This window comes from Notechis scutatus, chromosome 7 (genome assembly GCF_049901735.1).
Source record: "Notechis scutatus isolate UNSWTSFEM ecotype Mainland chromosome 7, rNotScu1.2, whole genome shotgun sequence".
Taxonomy (NCBI): Eukaryota; Metazoa; Chordata; class Lepidosauria; order Squamata; family Elapidae; genus Notechis; species Notechis scutatus.
This window is the reverse complement of record NC_142015.1, coordinates 25,606,882-25,626,901: the sequence shown is the minus strand read 5'-3', so window position 1 is coordinate 25,626,901 and position 20,020 is coordinate 25,606,882. Positions and strand designations below refer to the sequence as shown.

The 20,020-nt window shown below is 47.1% G+C and overlaps 1 protein-coding gene across 1 annotated transcript; it reads left to right on the top strand.

Annotated features, from left to right (window-relative positions):
* Nucleotides 1-6,778: 6,778 nt before the first annotated feature.
* Nucleotides 6,779-17,318, top strand: NLRX1 (NLR family member X1). Its single transcript, XM_026687975.2, is given in 9 exon segments — nucleotides 6,779-6,950; nucleotides 8,338-8,407; nucleotides 9,261-9,358; nucleotides 9,492-9,901; nucleotides 9,904-10,110; nucleotides 11,073-12,493; nucleotides 13,896-13,982; nucleotides 14,774-15,025; nucleotides 16,037-17,318. Coding segments are annotated over 9 exon segments (3,021 nt in total). The 5' UTR covers nucleotides 6,779-6,793; the 3' UTR covers nucleotides 16,356-17,318.
* Nucleotides 17,319-20,020: the final 2,702 nt, after the last annotated feature.

Below are 20,020 nucleotides of genomic sequence, written 5' to 3'. Positions count from 1 at the left end.
GTGGCAGGGCTCCCGTGGTCGCCATTTGCGACAAGCAAATTCGATGGGAAAACTTGGATTCACTGAACGACTGCATTATTCCCTTAAGGACTGCCGTGGTTCGCTTAACAACCCTGGCAAAAAAAAAAAGTGTCATTAAAATCAGAGGCAACTCGTTTAACAACCCTACCGCTTAGCGACATAAATCCCAGCCCCCGATTGTGGTCCTAACTTGAGGACTACTTTAATGTCCAAAGAAAGGCAAGAGTGTTTTTTTTCACAGTTTCCCAAATACACACCCCAAAAGCGATCCCAAAGGGGCTTTTTTTCCAAGAGCGAACTGGACTTTCTTGGCTTTTCCTTGAAGACGTTTCGCTTCTCATCCAAGCAGCTTCTTCCGTTCTGACCTTCAGAACTTCAGCCAGAGTGGAAGAAGCTTCTTGGATGAGAAGTGAAACGTCTTCAAGGAAAAGCCAACGAAGTCCAATTGCCTCTTGGAAAAGCCCCGTTGGAACAACCATAACCTGGAGGACTGAGAATCTCCATAGATTTTTTTTCCCCCGCAAGCAATGCTCCCTGGGCACCTCTGGGATAGCAATTTGCAGCGATTGGCAACTGGAAAGTGGAAAAACTGCAATCTAAATACAACTGCAAGTTGCAGGAAACTGGTCTGATCTAATGATGAAGACAATAGTTTCCTTCGTAGTTCAATTCTCAAGGAGTTTAAAGACTTCATTGTTGGTGCTATGATTTCAGTTGGCCATTCATTGCTCCTACCCAAAACTCAGGCGAGAGTACAAATTTCTCTCTTTTCTCTCTCTCTCTTTCTTTCTCTTTCTACCTTTCATTTCCACTGTTAATTTTCGGAAAGGTGGGTGGGGATATCCACCCTCAAATCTTAACAGCTCGACGCCTGACGATGGTACACCTTCACTTAGTTGCAAATGTTTAGGAATAAACAATAGCCAATTTCTGCTTTTCCTGGTGTTTCTTTCTTTGTTCTTGGTATTTGTATTTGTGGATACCATCTTTTGGAAACATTGTACATTTGCAGTTTCTGGGCTTCCAAAGCAAGTTAGAATGCTTTTAAGCAGTTCAGCGTTAACCAAAAAAAATGCTGCTGCTTCTTTTTTGAAATGAAACTGATGCTAAAAGCAAGTTATGATAATAGCAAAATTTCTTACACGTTCTTATTCAGGCCTGGGTAAATAAACTTGGAATTGACCCTGTAATAAAATTCTAGTTTCAAAAAAAGGGGAAAATTTCCTCCGTTTCAAAAGGGCCGATTTCCACCTCCGGTTGCTTAAAATCACATCTTCATGTCTTTCCTTTTCTTTCTCCACCATTCTCTGCTTGGCGGAGCAGAGAATATTCTTCAGGGCTTATAAAAGTTTTTCAAACGTTTTGCCCTTTCCCTTGAGTCGATTAGGATATTAGCATTTTGCCAGTCTAACCTACATCCCTGGAGATTTCCTGCAGCTCCTGGAAAGCCCCACCTGAGCAAAAAACCCCAAAATAAGGAGGGATATCCAAGTTTTGAGCTTAGAGAACTTAATGTTTGAATGACAAGAGAGACAGGCTGGATCTAACTGGATTATGAAGCATCTATCAGAGACCTCCAAGATCCTTTTGAAAGCAGGAATTTATTTATTTTTTAGAAAGGATGAGGTTTGTTGTTCCTCTTGAAAGTTCACAGGCCTATTTCACACATGAATAAAACCTATACTTCTATTGCCCAAATGCTGCTTCTCTCTAGTTGATGGAAGACTTCTGTAATGTTTCAAAAGTTTGCATCCTTCCCCCTCCTCCCCCATCTTCCAGAGAGGACCTGACTCTTGAATTAACTGTGGAGTCCTCGCTGCTCTCTGAGCTTGGTGGTTTCCTTGCAGACCTTTCCTGGCCCAACTAGGTAACACCAGTGCTGGAAGGGGATGGAATTTGGGGAGTGGAGGAGAAGGAGGAGAAGTGGAAGGGGAGAAGCGGAGGGGGGGCTCCTTGGTGGTCTCTGAGCTTGGTGGCTTTCTTACAGACATTTTATTGCCAAACCAGGTAACATCAGTGGGGTTTGTGGAGAGGAAGGGGGAGGAGGAGGAGGAGAAGGACTGTGGGGTTCATGGTGTTCTCTGAACCTGGTGGTTTTCTTGGCAGACGTTTCATGACCCAACTGGGGAACATCAGCAGTGCTAGGAGGCAGCGGGGGTTTGCTCACTGTTTATATGCAGCGGCTCGCCCTGAATGTGTGGGCGGGCGTCTTGGCTTCTTCTTGGCAGTTCCTCGACCAGGCTTGATCGAAGGGGGCTCGCCTTATGCAATTCTCCCGGACAGCCCGCGCGCGCCCCTGTGAGATCGTGCAGTCGGTCCGGGCGAGAGCTCAAGGTCCGTCTCTCCAGCCCGTCTCTCTCTCTCTCTTCTTGGCACCACGCTTCGCCTCCGAGCCGGCCAGCCCCGCGGGGCTAAGGGAGTCACCCTGCTGCCGGCGCCGGGATGGCTTCGAGCAGCCACCGCGCTCCTCCCCGGCCGGCTGGATTTGAGACGCCGAACCCATCGCGCCGAGGGAGGGCGAGCCCAGCCAGCCAGCCAGCGGGAAGTGCCGGGGCAGCGCAGGAAACCGCAGCGGCTGAGAGAAGCGGCAGTGGGAACGTCTTGACTGCCTCTCCCTCCCCCAAATCCCCGCCCCCCCCCCCCAGAGATCCAGGCTGAAGAGTCCCCGATGAAGCCCAGCGCGCCGGGGCTGCGACCACCCACGCGGGACCCTCTTCCTCTCAGGTGACTCCGAAGGGTCCGGGTTTTTTGGGGCGGAGGGGAGCGGGCAACGGAGCGGAGCTCTTTGCAACCTCAGGGGGGTGCTGGGCTCCCTTTGGGGGAAGGGTCGACGTGCTTCCAGCCGCGAAACCCAGCGCGAATTAGCGGGGGGAAAGGGCGAACCGAAAGCTCTCCGCGTTCCTTGGCAAGCCGAGGAGAGCGCAGCTGGAACCGCAGCTGTGAGGGTGGCAGGCTGGCTTGGGAGGCTGGGGAGGGGAGGGATGGAAGCCAAACCTTGATTCCTGCACCCCTCAAATCCCTCCGAGTACTGAGGCCTAAGGACAACGACCCAACACACACACACACACACACACCAAAAATGGCTGAAATAATGTGTGCCTCTTTTGGGGGGAGAGTTGTGCAACTTTCTCACTGCAGTAGGTGGCACCCTTTCCTTGATTTTGGCTGAGCGATTTGGGGTTGTGCCCTGGCAAGGAACTGCCAGGAAGTTCCAGCAGCTGCAAGACTAGAAGACGGGGGAAGTTAAAAGCAAAATTAAATACATGCATAGAGGGGCAAATCGCTTTTAGGTTGTTGCCGAATAAGAGTCAGGAAGTCTTGGGTCGCACCTCCAAAGCGGTGAGTAGAGAGGCAGTTTTGGCTTTTGGCTTTTTTTCCCCCTTTCCTGGAGAGGCCTCAAAAGGCTCCTAGTGAATTTATTTGCAGAAGCAACATCAACATGTTGTGCTTGGTTTATTCAGCAAGAGGAGACAATGAAGGAAATTCTTCTTGCCAGCAAAGACTTTTCTGCATCTGAACATCTAGTCGAAGGAGCACAATTTTGCCAAAGTGGGAATGGCCAGATTCAAGGGGAAAATTTCTCATTTCATTTGTATTTTCCCCCCTCCTTCAATTTAGCAGAGTGAAGAAACTCGGATGGTTTCTTAGCTCGCCTCCTGTTCTTCTGGCTTGACCCACCAGTTCAGCTGCTGTTTTAACATAAAATGGAGTTGGAAGGGACCTTATAGGTCATCTAGTCCAACCCCCATCCAAGCAGGAGACCCTACACCATTTCTGACAGAGGGCAGTCCAGTCTCTTCTTTTTTTAATTATTATTTTAGATTTTTTTTTATTATTAAACATAATTAAAAAACATTGAATGTAATGGAGTTGTTTTGACATAACTTTTGGTCATCATTCTAGTGAAATAATAGAATATAGATCTTATATACATATATACATATACATATACATACATACATATATACACACACATATATATACATTTATTCATCCTAATTTACATCTTCCAACACTCTTAGTGTTATTTAAGTCTCATGATCACAATGTCCTCTTCACAATTCTTCCGCGATCTGGGAGAAATTGTATGCTCGGATAGACAACAGGAATAATAGATAATGTATAAGGGAAATATGAACAATGCATACATATATATGAATAAGGGAAGATGGGAAAAACCAAGGCTACAACGAATTACAAAAATTGTAAACATGATTTGTGTTTCTTTTTAAAATTTGTAAAAATTTAATAAAAATTATTTTAATAAAACAATTCTTTTCAATCTTAAACCTTTCCTTTCTGTCTCCACCAATAGTAAAATCTATTCCAAATTATATAATATTCCAATTCATCTCTATTTTTCATCTCTAGTCTAGTCAGCCTATCCATTTCAGCGCAAGTCAAAATTTTATTACTTCATCTTCCCTAGGAATTTTTTTCTCTTTCCACTTCTGGGCAAATACCATTCTTGCCGCAGTGATGACATGTATTATCAAATATAGCTCTTCCTTATTGTATTTTTGGGGTATAATTCTCAATAAAAACATTCTGCAGTCCAGTCTCCCATAACTTCCAAAGGCAACTTCTGTTCCATTGGTGGATCGTTCTCACTGTCAGGAAATGTCTCCTTATTTCCAGGTTGAATCTCTCCTTGATCAGTTTCCATCCATTATTCCTTGTCTGGCCTTCAGGTGCCTTGGAGAATAGCTTGACTCCCTTCCTCCCTGTGGCAGCCCCTCAAATATTGCTAGACCACTATCATGTCTCCCCTGGTCCTTCTCTTCACTAGACTAGCCAGGCCCAATTCCTGCAACCGTTCTTTGTATGTTTTAGCCTCCAGTCCCCTCATCATCCTGGTTGCTCTTCTCTGAACTCTTTCCAGAGTCTCAACATCTTTTTCATAGTGTGGTGACCAAAACTGGATGCAGGACTCTAAGTGTGGTCTTACTAAAACTTTATAGAGTGGCATTAGCATCCTTCTGGCTTGCTCAGAAACCCTTTTCTGTCCTGTGGCTTTAAAAAGAGGAGAAAACGTGATTATTTTTGCCTGTTGGGACATAGAGAAGGGCCAGGAGGAGGAGGGGGAGAGCTGGCAGAGAACCAGACCTTACGTCAGCCTGACATTTGACAAGACAAAACAGAGACTGGTCTGTCCTTCAGACTTCGGCTATCAGAACCGCCTCCTGGAGACAGCTGCAGATCAGAAGGTGTGCATTGGACAGAAAGTTCCTTTAGAAGCTGATTTAAAAAACTGCTTTCCAAAAGCAACTTGTTTTGCAGATCCTTAGATATATTCCAAATTCTTCTTTCTCTCGTTCCTGGTATTAGTCCTCTCTTTTCCCCAAGGATTTTGTGGTTTTTTTGTCTTGCTGTTGTGGTTGCTTGGTGCATGGCTTGGTAAGTGACATCTGGTACCCACCCCACCATGGCAGATGGCAAAACTCTTTGAGGAGAAACAACGACCCACACGGGTGGCTGAGTTGACTCCAAAGTAAGCATTGGAGGTCTTGATCTTGGGTGGAAGTGTGGTGGTTCGCCCTCTAAACCTCCTATTTATTTGTTTGTTTGTTTGCTGTCAAACATGTACAAGATAACAAGTATAGATATGAACATAAACAAGAACAAAGGGAGTAAATACAGATCAATGGGGAGAGTAAGACAGGGACGGTAGGCATGCTGGTGCACTTATGCACACCCCCTTTGAGGACCTCTTAGGAATGGGGTGAGGTCCATAGTAGACAGTTTGAGGTTGAAGCTGTGAGGGGTTGAGGCTGTAACAACGGAGTTGGGTAGGGTGTTCCAAGGCATTGACCACTCTGTGGTTGAAGTCATATTTTCTGCCATCGAGTTTGGAGCAGTTTACCTTGAGTTTGTATCGTTGTTTGCCAGTGTATTATTGTGATGGAGGCTGAAGAAGTTGTTGACAGGCAAGATGTTGTAGCAGACAATTCGATTGGACCGCAGGCAGTGCAGTTCCAGATTGTCCAGGCCCAAAATTTCGAGCCTGGAGACATAGGGAATTCTATTGTGAGTGGAGAAGTGGAATACTTTTTTTCTTCTTTTTTCTTCTTTTTTACTTTTGTGTGTGGGGGGTCAAATAGATCAGTTTAATAAGATACAGAGGAGGGAGCTTGTAGGAAAGGCTCCTTCTAGAAAAATAACCACTGGAATTTAAGGAGGAACTGCCTTTAAAGGACAAGAGACACCCAGGGATGGGAATTATCCAGGACAGCTCTGTTCTACTTCATGCAAAGCAAAATGTGCCTGTTGCAAGTGGAAATGGCAACAGGAACAATTTTCCACTCTGTTGGACTGGGAAACATCCAAAAAGGTTTCCATAGACTGAAATCAGAATAATTGATGTAACAGGTAGAAAAGTGAGAGAATCTACTGGAGTAGCAATCAACAGATTTGAACAGAGTTGAAAGGGACCTTGTAGGTCATCTAGTCCAACCCCATCACCCAAGCAGGAGACCCTACACCATTTCTGACAAATAGCAGTCCAGTCTCTTCTTGAAAGTCTCAAGCAAGGAAGCTCCCACAAGCTCCCCTTGAAGGCCACTTCTGTTCCACTCGTTGATCGTTCTCACTGTCAGAAAGTTTCAGCTTGTGAGTGATGATGTCTTCCTGGTTCCTGTTAGGACCTGTCCTTTGATGTTAGAAGGGAGGATTGGGCCGGGGCAAATTCTGTAAATGAGTCTTTGGGCCTAGACTGACCATGCTGGGCTAAGATGCACCAGGGGAGCCCTGTCCACAAGACCTCTGACTCTTGATGTCTTTTTCAGTTGAAGGACAGGACTTTGGCATCAGGCATTTCAAGCACTGGCTTTCCCAGATGGGGGTCCAGTACAGCCGAGTGAGACCCAGAACCCCTAGAGGGAGAAGCAGGGGGGCTGCATCGTCAGCAAGATGCCTGGATTTCATGTTGGGTAAGCAAGGATTGAGTTCTGGGTTGGGATGGCAGGGGAGTTTCGGACCGTGTTATTTTTTTCCTTTCTTTTCTGAGCCTAGGGGTATTAAGTTGGAACTTTCTGTTCTCCTTGTGCCAATTAAAGTCCAAAGAAGGGTGAAGAAGACTTCGGTGGTAGCCTCAGGAGGGTCTGTGTAAGCAATACTTCCAAGGGTTTGAGTCTCTTGCTCCAGAATCCATTGAAGTTAGAAACGAATGAATGAATGAATGAATGAATGAATGAATGAATGAATGAATGAATGAGAATGAATGAATGAATAGAACAAATACTATCCCTCAGCTACAACCATCCTACTTTTTCAAAACGAGGTGGGCTTCTTCAGGGGTGGGATTCAAAAATCCCAACAACCGCTCCACTGCCCGGTTGGCTGGGTGGGCATGGCCATAGTAGGCATGGCCTACTGGAACTTCCTGTTTCTGGCTTTTGGTGGGCTTCCAGAGCCCAGGGGAGGCCGTTTACACCCTCCCAAAGGTCCAGAGGCTTCCCCTGGTCTCTGGAGGCTGTCCGGAAGCCAGAAACAGGCTCGTTTCCCAACTTCCGGAAGGCCCATTTTTCCCTCCTCCCAGAGCCTCGGTGTGGACCTGCACTTACCTTCCTTGAAAACGGGCCATGTGGAGACTCCTGGGAGGGGTGAGGCAGGAGGGGAGGGCCCAGGCAGTCAGTTGAATTACTGGTTCAGCAAACCAGCTGCAACTTTAACAACTGGTTCACACGAACCGGTCCAAACCGGTAGAATCCCACCTTTGGCTTCTTCTTTTTTGCTCAGTCCTAAAGCTTCTGGACCACTGTTTCTCAACTCAGCAAATTTCAGATGTGCGGACTTCGACTCCCAGAATTCCTCAGCCAGCAGCCTTCTGGGAGTTGAAGTCCCTACATCTTAAATTTGAGAAGAAACAGTTCTGGACCAACTCTTCTCCTTTGTGTAAACAGGGAAGGTTTTATTCCCTTTTTTCCAGCCTCCAAGGCCACCTCTTGGTTATTTGTTTCCCAGCCTTCCCCCTATCTATTAATCTACTTCTGTTCTCCTTGTGACACAGCAGCTGGGATTAAGGGAGGGTTAGGATTAGACAAAATCCTTCCTCACACCACGCGTGGGAGTGATAGCATTCCCTGCATCTATTTCCTCACTCACTTCAAGTACTGATGTGTCACAAGGCTCCCTACGTGTTCTGGCTTAGTCATGCCTCACTGTGGCCTTCCGTGAAGTCCCATCATGGGATGCTAAATCTGCAACACCTCCACCCCTTGCTTCATAAATTGCAAAAGTATAATATGTAAATTGTCTGAAAGAAATGGATAGCATCACGATTGCTTACTTTTTGATCTTCTTTGATCTGAGATACAGGGAGAAGCCCACTCTTCAAGAGAATATTTCACCTAGACCAGACACGGTGCTTCTTGGCCTCTCCACTCAGGTAACAGCACACCTCTGAAGTGCTCAGCTCCAGGTGGACAGGGGAATGGAAGACGTTGATTCCTGGGCAGAAAACGAAATGGGTGGGTGAGAGATTCAGCACTGAGAGTTAGTCACCCCGTAGACCAAGGCAAAGCTTGAGAACATATGAAGATGAAGAATTGATGACGTTCCAGATGTTGTGATCCCAGCATCCTTTGCTATTCTCCAGGCCATCTGAGAATGCTGGGAATTGTGGTCCAATGTTTGAAGGCTCATGCAGGCTCCCCTGGTTTGATTCCATCTTGGAAAAGCTTCCAAGTTCTGCCATCTTGCCAAACTGTTCTTCAATGAACTCCTTCTGGAGTTCCAGGGATTACAAGAAGCCAGTAACACTATTGGATAGCAGCACCAAGGATCTGTTTTATTCCAGAGCAAATTATTGGTTGACCTCTTCCATATAACATGAGTTTTGGGGACTCTTAAGAAGAAAAGGGTATTTTCCATCCCCCACTCCCTCTTTTACCTTAAAATTCAGGGCTTGGAGCCATAGCCTTCTGCTAGGGAAACATGTTTTCTTCTACAAAGCTATGGCCATTATCTATTGCAGGATAGCGGCCTACATTTATACTCTTGTTGATCGCCAAGAACATCTCTGGCCACCAGAGCTCCTCCAGAAATTGCCTTCATAATGTAATTTTGAATATGATGAGAGAATGGAGTAATTAAACACAAGGGAGTAAATCAATAATGATTCAACTAAAACTAGTTGGATTTCAGCTTTTTTTTTTTTTTTTGGCTGGGCCCACTTGGGTCGCCCACAAATCTTGGCATCAGAGCTACATCATTCTTCTAACAGTTTTGTTCCTCCACAGGTACTTCACCCATTACCCGGGAATGTTACAAGAGGCAACATCTCGGCCTGCTTCCCCCAAGCCAAACCAGAGAGTGCCGAAGAACATAGCAACTTCTGGTAACCCTGTGGACCTCCTTTCTTGGGGGGTTGGTGGGTTATGGAAGTCCATCAGATACAACCCAAGATCTCTAGTAATATTAGAGAAGGAACGTACCTCCTCCTCACCTTTCTTTCTCTTGTTCCTCCTCAGAAGCCATCCAAAAACACAAGAAAAGTCTGGCGGATTGGTTTCGCCGCCAACCCAACGAGGAGAGACAGTTTGGACCATCATTTGCCCTGGATGCCACCCACGTCGATCCAGTGATCCGGGAGAGCTCCCTAGAGGAAATCTTGAAACCTTCTCCAGATCTGACAATCCAGAACCAGCTCCAAGGCTCTTGCTGTCATACCATTGGTCTCCAGAACCTTTTTGACCAGGATCCATGCGGGCAAGAAGTGAAGAATGTGGTCCTCTATGGGACAGTGGGCACCGGGAAAAGCACCCTCATCAAGAAGATGGTGATGGACTGGTGTCACGAGCGCCTTCCTCAGTTTGAGCTGCTCCTTCCCTTCTCCTGTGAAGACCTTTCCCAGGGCAACAGCCCCGTGTCTTTGCGCCGTCTTTAGTGACCAAGAAATACCTCCACCTCCGGGATGTGGCCCCGTTGCTTGGCTCCAGCAACCTCAAGATTCTTTTCATCCTCAATGGCCTTGACCGTCTCAACCTAGACTTTCGCCTGGCCCGCACTGACCTTTGCTGTGACCCCAATGAACCCCTCTTGCCAGCTGCCATTGTCGTCAACCTGCTCAGGAAGTACATGATGCCCGAGGTGTGTGGCAAGGGACGGGCAGAGGTCCACCCTGTGCCCTCTTCCTTCCTGTTGCCAACAGAAAGGGAGGGGGGGAAAGCAGCAGCTTGGAAATTGAAAATGCATTCCATAGATAGTTTTTTAAAGATACTAACTAGGTGGCTGAAGTTTCTGCAGTGCAAAGATCTAACTGGAGAACATGATTGATGACTCTTGGCTATGGATGTGTCCCATTGGAGAATATGAATTATGATACACCCAGGGGGTGGGGGAAAACCAGGGTGAAGGGTGATGATGAATTATGTGTTGGCTAAACCCAGGCAGTGCCAGAAATGTTAACTTCCAATAAATCCTTTTGAAGTTTTGGAAGTTTGACTTGAGACTCATGATTTAATTGGGATAACTGCCAGAATCCTGACAAGCTGCTTTGAACTAATCAGAAGACAGGTGGGATACAAATGGAATGAACATTAAGCAGCATGAGGGGGTCCTTGGTGGTCTCTGAGCTTGGTTATTTTCTTCCAGACATTTCATGACCCAAACTAGGTAACATCATCAGTGCTAGAAGGGAGTTTGGGAGGGGGGGGTTGGGGTCCTGGGGTCTTGGCGGTATTTTCTTCAACATTCATGACCCACTGGACTCATCAGTGCTAGAAGGGAGTGGGCTTCAGAGATCAAACCCACTGCCTTCTAGCACTGATCAGGTTACCTAGTTTGGGTCATGAAACATCTGTAAGAAAACCACCAAGCTCAGAGAGCACCAAGGACCCCTCATTACAACCCCGAGCTACAAATATTCTCCTTTATTGCTTACTAACCACTATAGATGATGACGAGAAACTAAATTGCACTGGTTCTCTGCAGAGTCCCATCATTAGGACTCATAATTTCATATCTCACCCTTCTGTTCCGCCATGAATGCCATTGAAACATCACTGGGCCTGAGACCTGGGAATAACTCCAGTTTGTTTGCATTCTTCCAGGCCAGCATCATTGTCACTACTCGCCCTTCGGCAGCACGCCGGATCCCCAGCAAGTTTGTGGGACGCTACGTTGAAGTCTGTGGCTTCTCGGACCTCAACCTCCAGAAGCTTTACTTCCAGATGCGCCTACGGCAGCCTGAGTGTGCCGGAACCTCTGGTCCCCCCACGGCAGAGCAGGCCAATGAGCAGGACAACCTCGTGGAGATGCTCTCAAGGAATCTGGAGAGGCACAACCAGATCATGGCCGCCTGCTTCCTTCCTTCTTATTGCTGGTTGGTGTGTACGACCTTACACTTCCTTTATTTTACCAAGACGGTGCCTCCCACTCAAACTCTGACGGGGATCTACACCAGCTTCCTACGGCTCAACTTCAGCGGGGAAGTGCTGGACAGCACCGATCCCTCCAACATCTCCATGATGAAGTATGTGGCCAAGACAATGGGCAAGTTGGCCTACGAAGGGGTGATGTCCCGACAGACTTGCTTCACGGAGAAGGACCTCCGCCGCTGTTTTGAGGTGGAGATGAAGACGGAGAGTGAGCTGAACCTCCTGAACACCTTCCGGAGTGATGTTCTCCGCTTTTTCTTGACCCCCAGTGTTCAGTCAGGCAAGGAGCACACTTTCGTCTTCACTATCCCCGCCATGCAAGAGTATCTGGCTGCCCTTTACGTGGTCTTGGGGGAGAAGAAGACCCTGGTGCAACAGGTGGGCAAGGAAGTCTCTGAAATCATTGGGAAAGTCAGCGAAGATGTGGCCCTGGTGCTCAGCGTGGTCTCCAAATTCTTGCCGTTGCGCATCCTGCCCCTTCTCTTCAACCTCATCAAGATCTTCCCCCGCTACTTCAGCCGGTTCAGTACCAAGGACCGGGACACCATTGCCCGCACCATGGCCATGGAGATGTTCAAAGAGGAGGACTACTTCAACGAAGATGTTCTGGACCAGATCAACATCAGCATTCTTGGGGTGGAAGGTCCCATGCGCCACCCGGATGAGGCTTCCGATGATGAGGTCTTTGAACTCTTCCCCATCTTCATGGGTGGGTTGCTGTCCCGGCGTAACCGGGCCATCTTGGACCAACTGGGCTGTCCTATCAAGAACCTGGCTGTTTTTGAGATTGCCAAGGCCATGAAGAAAACGGTCATCCGGAATAGCCGTAAGGGCTTGCCGCCATCCGAGCTGATGGACTACCTCTTCTTTTTACACGAGTTCCAGAACGAACGTTTCACAGCGGAGGCGGTCCAATCCTTGAGGACCATCAACCTCTCCACAGTGAAAATGACCCCTCTCAAATGCGCAGTCCTGGCTTCGGTTGTGGGTACCACGAGCCACGACGTTGAGGAGCTAAATCTTGCCTCTTGCCATCTCGATGTGGGCAGCCTGAGAACCCTCTTCCCCGTCTTGCTACGATGCAAGAAACTCCAGTGAGTATCTCCTGCTACAGTTTTGCACAACCCACACAATTCGCCTCAAGGTTAAGCTTCAGTTATGACATGGAATTACATCTAAGAGTTCTGCAATAATTACGAAGTTTCCCCCTAATTTTTGACATAGCGGTGCGTCTTTTAACCCAGTGGTCGCCAACCAGTGGGCCAGAGACCACTGGTGGTCTGAGAGAAAATTTTGGTGGTCTGCAAAGAAATGTCCCCCCCAAAGCAATTGATCCAGGCTGCGCGGGAACACAAGGCTGTGCCCACACAAGGCTTTTGTCACTTGCATTGCGAACAACACGAGGTAGTGAGGGGAGGGGGGAAAGGACGGGGGGGGACTTGCCCCCCTCACCCCACGCGCCTGGGCTGGCCACCGAGCTGCTTCTTTCCACTTCTTTCTTCTGCTTTTGCCTGCACGCAAAGAAAGCAGCAAAAGTCTTTCTTTCTCTCCCCCAAACTCCGCCAGAAATGAGTTTTTGGGACCCTGCAAGGCCTCCTGCTCCAAGAGGCTGCATCGGCAAAGACTCATTTCTGGCGGAGTTTGGGGGAGAGAAAGAAAGACTTTTGCTGCTGCTTTCCTTGCATGAAGCCAAAAGTCTCTCTCTCTCTCTCTCTCTTTCTCTCTCTCTCCCTGAGAACAGAGCTGGAGGTGGTATCCTGTGATCCCAAATAAAGAATGATCGATCGGTAGGAAAACGGGGTAGGGAATTTTCCTGCAGACTTTTTGGGGGATTTTCCTAGGGTCTCTGGTCCACGGGATTTAAAATGATGAGTTTGGTTGTCCCTAAGCTCCAAAAGGTTGGCGACTCCTGGTTTAACCCACATCTTTTTTTTTTTTGAATTCATGTTTTTTTTAAAGGAAAGTAAGTTCAAAAAATAGATTTAGTTTCTTAGAAATACCAACGTGCCATTCTTATGACATCCTTCTTTCCTGGCAAGTTTACCCCTATTTATTTGAAAGGAAGTTAACACTGAATTTAAAGGCTTGAGCAGAAAATAGGGATGTTTCCAGCCAATTGAAGAGGACATCATGTACCACCACTACTCCCAACCCTTTGAAAATAGATTATTTGCAGAAAATGCCTACTAAATTCGGAAATCATTGGGTGAATCCGTTCCAGTTTTTCAACGGCTAGAAAATTGCAGTCTTGACTTTGGCCAGAGGGTGGCAAAATCAGACGGAAAGTTAGAAAGCCGCTTTATGGTTGAAGCTGAAGATGAATCTGAGAGGCAGGAAGCTTCCTGTAGCAGTGTTCCACCACCAGTTTTGGGGTACTACATATCCCATCCTCCTTGCCAGTTTGGTCAAAGGGAGCGCAGCCTGATACATGGGGAAAAACGGAACAAATGGATGCTGGGTTTGCAACTGTTGACGTTGTTCTGTTGCCTCCTCCAGTTTGCAAATCAACAGTCTGGGCCCAGAGGCATGTAAAGAGATCCGGAATCTGCTTCTGCATGACAAATGTGTGGTGGACACCTTGCGGTGAGTGTGAAGGAGATGGGCTTGTGTGTGGGAGGATGGCTTCCACCTTGGTGAGGCAGCCAAGGAGAGCTCTGTTTCTGATGGCTTGTAGATCAAAACCAAACTCTGACTCAAAGCAGAAAGAGAAAGGTGAGAGGATATCAAAGCTGGTTTGGAGCAAATCTCTCTAGGCCCAACCAGATCGCTGACTTTGTTGTGACGTTCCAACCTGAGCAAACTTCTCCCTTCTCTCTCTCTGACCTGTCATCCTCCAGAAAAGCTTTGCTTGCAACTCCAGGTAGGAGCTGCTGTTGAGGAATTGTGTCATCCTCACCTTTCTGGAGAATAGCAGGTTGGAGTAACCTGCCTTGGATGGGTACATGAGATGCAGGGTTGTCCAGTTCTTCTATTTTGCTAGATTTATGTTCTTGGAGCATACACTGATTGGAGCATCCTATGAGCCTTGCACATACCTTGTAGAACAATGCATGCAAGTATTATTTGCTGGGGTGGCAAGATACCACTCTGGATTGGCCAATACAAAATCTGATCATGCACAAAATTCTGGATAGCACCAAGGGCTCAACAATGAGAAAAGGAGAGCAGAGAAGATAGCAGAATGTTGGAATGAGATGCTTTCTTCCTCTACCGCTGATCTTGTCAACAAACATACCAGGCTTAAGATTCTTGGGATTGCAGGAAAGATGGAATCTATGGGTCAGCCCATCTAGAAGGCATCTGAATAAGGGAGGTTGGGCAGTGGGAAAGGTGATGACTTCTCCTACGTTGATGTTTAACTGTGTCCTCCTCAGCCTTGCAGACAATCCATTGACCGAGCAAGGGGCCACCTACCTTGCTGAAGGCTTGGCTGGTAACAGCTCTTTGAGAAACCTCTCACTCCTTCACACCTCCTTGGGGAACCAGGGTGTGAAGGTGATCACCCAGCACCTGGCTCAGAACCAGCATCTACAGGAGCTTGATGTGGCCTACAATTCGCTGACAGATGAAGCTGCGTTGGCCCTGGTTGAGGAAGCCAAGAAACACACAACGCTGGAAACCGTGCAGTGAGTTCCAACCTTTTGCCGTGCCACTTCTTCGTTGAAAGTCCAAGACATTCAACTATGGGAATGTCTAGATCCTGTTCGGCCTTTGGGTCGCTGAGAATTTTTGCAGAGAGTGTCTAGTCCTGCCTTAGCCATGAAAGCTGATTGGGTGACTTGGGGCCAATCAGGAGGAGATGGTGACTTCTAGTCCTGCCTTAGCCATGAAAGCCAGTTGGGTGACCTTGGGCCAGTCACTCTCGACCCACCACACGGGGTTGTTGTTCTGGGCAAAATAGGACAAGGAAAATGTATTGGATCTGCTTGCCATCTTGAATTATTTGTAAAAAATAATAAAGGTGGGTTACAAATTTATAAATAAAACTTGTCATGTTATTGTGATGTTCTCCAACCTGGCCCCTTTCAGGTCTGTTGGGGATGACTTCCAGAATTCTTAACTTTGGAATTGGCAGCCAAGGGTGCCCCTTGGAGCTGGCGGGTCAGTTCACATGGAGTTGTCCCCAAGGTGCTTTTTTCAGGAGGCAAGTGGATTTCCTTGTTTTTTCTTTTTGAAGATGTTTTGGTTCTCATCCAAGAAGCTTCTTCAGCTCTGACTTGGATGGTGGGGGAATGGAAGGATTTATACTCCTTGCAAACAGCTCCACACCCATTTGCACGACTCGGGTGACCCTGAGGACACAGATAAACCTCCCAAGTGGCCTCAACGACCCTCTAAAAGGATGCAAATGACCAGCTCTGTCTGCAAGGAGTATCAATCCTTCCCTTCTCCACTATCCGGTCAGGATGGTGGGGAATGGAAGGACTACCCTGCCAGAGCTGAAGAAGCTTCTTGGATGAGAAGCGAAATGTCTTCAAAAGATAAAACCAGGATGTCCAGTTGCCTCCTGGAAAAAGCACCTTTGGGACAACCATGACCTGGAGGATGGAGAACCTCTACAGGCTTCACATGGACGTGTTCTGCTTCTGGCTCTTAAAAATTTTCCTCCTCTTCTCCTTCTTCTTCCTCCTCCCCAGCTTGTACTTCAACGAGATCAGCGAAGAAGGCAAGGAAGCCCTGCACGAATTGCGGAAAAACCGGGATGGCCTCCGGGTGCTCATTTACCTGACCATGGGAGCAGATGTGTCTGACTACTGGGCCATCATCCTCAACGTGGTCCAGAAGAACCTGCCCATCTGGGACCGGGAGCGGGTGAAGCAACATCTGGGGCTGCTCCTGGAAGATCTTCAGTGCAGCCGCCGAGAGACGGTCAACCCTTGGAAGAAACTCAAGTTCATGAGAGTGGAAAAGGAGGTCAAGAGGATGTTGGGTCACATGCAGAGGGGCGCCCTTTGACCCTCAGTTCCTGGGAGTGATCTGGAAACAAAGCATGGGATTCCTACCACTCCATTGAAACACCAGTTGGTACGAATGCCACAGCAAATCTGGTGGGCTGCCATAGGTAACTGGACAAGGTTGTCTTTCAGTTAGCTGATCCCACCTCAGGGCTCTTCTGACATTGTTAGGAGACTAAGTTGGCGGGTGCTGTGGACCAGAGTGTCCATCTTTGGCATCTAGAAGACCGGTGGACCTCCACTTCCAACATTTTCCAGCCAGCCATGTTATGGGGAATTCTGGGAGATGAAGTCCTCCAAGTCTTAAAGTTCCCAAAGTTGGACACACACACACCCCGCCCCGCCGTAGATGTATCTGCCAATCAAAGACTGAATCGGATATCTCTCTCACGTAGCAGGTGGTTTGCCTTAATGTCAACTCTTTATGCTTTCTGGTTGAAATCAGTCTTTGATATCTGTTGCCTTCCAGGCAGGTTGGACTACACTGCCCATCACTTCCAGTTGGCCTGGGTGCAGGCGGATACATCTGGAGGGAGTAAGAGGAGGATTCCTTCAGATTTTTTGTGCTTTTGCAGGATGTGACGAGCCTTTTTTCTAACCAAAAAAAAATACAAACAACCCAGAAGTTGTGGGCAAGGTCTCTTTGGGACATCGCTGGTGCTATGCATCATGTTGCAAACTCAGTGTGCTGATCCCCTCCCCACCCATCGTTTACTCTGGGGAGGAAAGGATGTAGTTGCAGTTGAATTTTAAAGCAAAATTAAACCGGCATTCCTCGACTTACAACTGCAATTAAGCCCAACGTTTCTGTTGCTAAGCGAGACAGTTGTTAAGCAAGTTTTGCCCCTCCTTGCCACCATTGTTAAGTGAATCACCGCAGCTGTTTGGTTAGTCACATGGTTGTTCGACGAATCTGGCTTCCCCCGTGGGATGCTGTAAACATCATAAATGTGAGTTGGTTGCCAAAGCGTCTGAAGGTTGATCACGTGATGATGCTGCAACAGTCATAAGTGTGATAAACAGCCGTAAGTCACGGTTTTCAGTGCTGTTGTAAACTTTGAACGGTCACTAAACGAATTACTATAAGGCAAGGACCACCTGCAAATGGGACCTTACCAGTTAGAGCAGAGGTCTCCAAACTTGGCCACTTGAAGACTTGTGGATTTCAACTCCCGGAATTCTCCAGCCAGCCGTGTCTCTTTCTTTTTTCTCTTCTCCTCCTAAAGTGGAGAGATTTCAAAGGAAGGGATGATAAGAGAGTAAGCTAAGCTGGCTGGACAATTCTGGGAGTTGAAGTCCACAAGTCTTCCAGTGGCCAAGTTTGGAGACCTCTGAGTTAGAGGATATTTAGCTGAATGCATGCGAGAGAATGTCGGTATTTTTAAAAATGGCCTTCTTGGATGGGGTTGATGAGAAGAGTTGAGACTGACCCAACCTTTTCCCATGTCTGCAATGCAAAGGGACTTCTTCTTTAAACAGATTAATAGAATTAGAAGGGACCTTATAGGTCATCTAGTCCAACCCCCTCACCCAAGCAGGAGACACTACACCATTTCTGACAGATGGCAGTCCAGTCTCTTCTTGAAAGCCTCCAGTGATGAAGCTCCCATAACTTCTGTAGGCAACTTCTGCTCCATGGGTTGCTTGTTCTCACTGTCAGAAAGTTTCTCCTTATTTCCAGGTTGAATCTCTCCTTGTTCAGTTTCCATCCATTCTTCCTTGTCTGGCCTTTGGGTGCTTTGGAGAATAACTTTGACCCCTTCCTCCTCTCTGTGGCAGCTCCTCAAACATTGGAAGATGGCTCTCATGTCTCTGGTCCTTCTCTTTCCTAGACTAGCCAGGCCCAGTTCCTGCAACCATTCATCATATGTTTTAGTCTCCAGTCTCCTCATCATCCTGGTTGCTCTTCTCTGCACTCTTTCTAGAGCCTCAACATCTTTTCTTATGGTGTGGTGACCAAAACTGGATGCAGTACTCTAGGTGTGGTCTTACTAAGGCTCTTTATAGAGTGGTATTAGTACCTCCCTTGATCTTGATTGTATCCCTCTGTTGATGCAACTTAGGATTGCGTTGGCTTTTTTGGCTGCCGCTGCATACGGCTGGCTCATATTTAGCTGGTTGTCCACTAAGGCTCCAAGATCCCTCTCCCGGTCACTGCTATAGAGCCTGGTTTCACCCAGTCTGTATGTGTCCTTGTGGTTTTTCTTCTTGTCTCAATCCCTCAGTGTTTAACGTGGCATCCTTCTCCTCTCATTCCTTCCATCGGTACGACATTCAAAACATACCTCACCTCCGATTCTGTACCACACACTGACTTCTCTCCCATTGGCTGAAGTTATTGGCAGGAAGAATATGCTCCATAGATGAATCTAAAAAGACAAAGGGCCGCGTCATGCATCACTGAGGACTAGCAAATCCTGGGGGATTTGGTGGCCTAGAACCCCGCTATTTTCTTTGGTTTGGGTGGAGGAGTGGGATCCTTTCAGTTTTTTTCTACCCAGTTTTTTCTCTCTCTCTCCATGAGTGATTGGCCGGATTCTTTTGCAAGGATGCAGAGAAATAATACAGTAACATGATGCAAGATATGATACGATCATTTCAGCCAGATTTTTCTAGACTTGGGCTCAAATCCCAGCAGGGCAGGAAAAAAAAGCAGGGATTAAAAAAAAAAAAGCATTGTCTTGGGAATTGTTTGCTTACGTGCTTCGAGAAAACTAAAAGCACTTTGCTTCCGTACATGCAGCCCAGAGGTGGTATTTAGCCGGTTCTGACCGGTTCTAGAGAACTGGGAGCAGAAATTTTGAGTAGTTCAAAGAGAACCGGCCAATCCCACCAATGATTGGCTCCACCCTCATCTCTTCTCTGCCTCCCATTGAGTCCCAGCTGATTGGCTGGGTCTTCTTTGGTTGCCCTGCACAGGAGAATGGGGCTGGAAAGCAGGTTAGTGGGGTGGGGAGGGAATGAGGATTTTGCAGTAACCTTCTGCCAAGCCACACCCACCAAGCCATGCCCACAGAACCAGTAGTAAAAAAAATTGAATCCCACCAGTGACACAGCCCTTTACAACCCAAATTGGGACTGGAACTTCTGCCCCTAAGCGATGCGGTGGCTTAAGTGAGTTTCACCCAATTGTATGACCTTTTTTTCCCATGGCCGTTAAGCAAGTCACACCGCTGTTCAGGGAATGCAACTTCCCTCCACTATCTGGGAAGGGAGCATCCACATGACCCCGTTGCAAATACTTGCTGGTGACCGAATTTTTGACCACATGACCTCAGGGAAGCAGTGATGGTGGTAAACGCAAGTCAGTTTTTTAGCACCATCGTAACTTTGATCAGTCGCTAAACGAACGGTTGTAAGTTGAGGTTTATCTGTCGATCTAGGACTTAATGCAACTCATTTCTGCAGGCAGAAAAAATAAATAAAAATAAACAGATATGCATTGGATATAAGGGTGTAACTGGAGACCAGCTACCTCAGGTTGAGAATTTGAAGAACCAAAGGATTGTTTCACACAGAATGAATGAATGAATTCTCAGTAGAATTAATGAATTAATTCTCAGCTGAATTAATGAATTAATTAATTCTCAGTAGAATTAATGAATTAATAAATTAATTCTCAGTTGAATTAATGAATTCTGTTGAATTAATGAATTAATTCTCAGA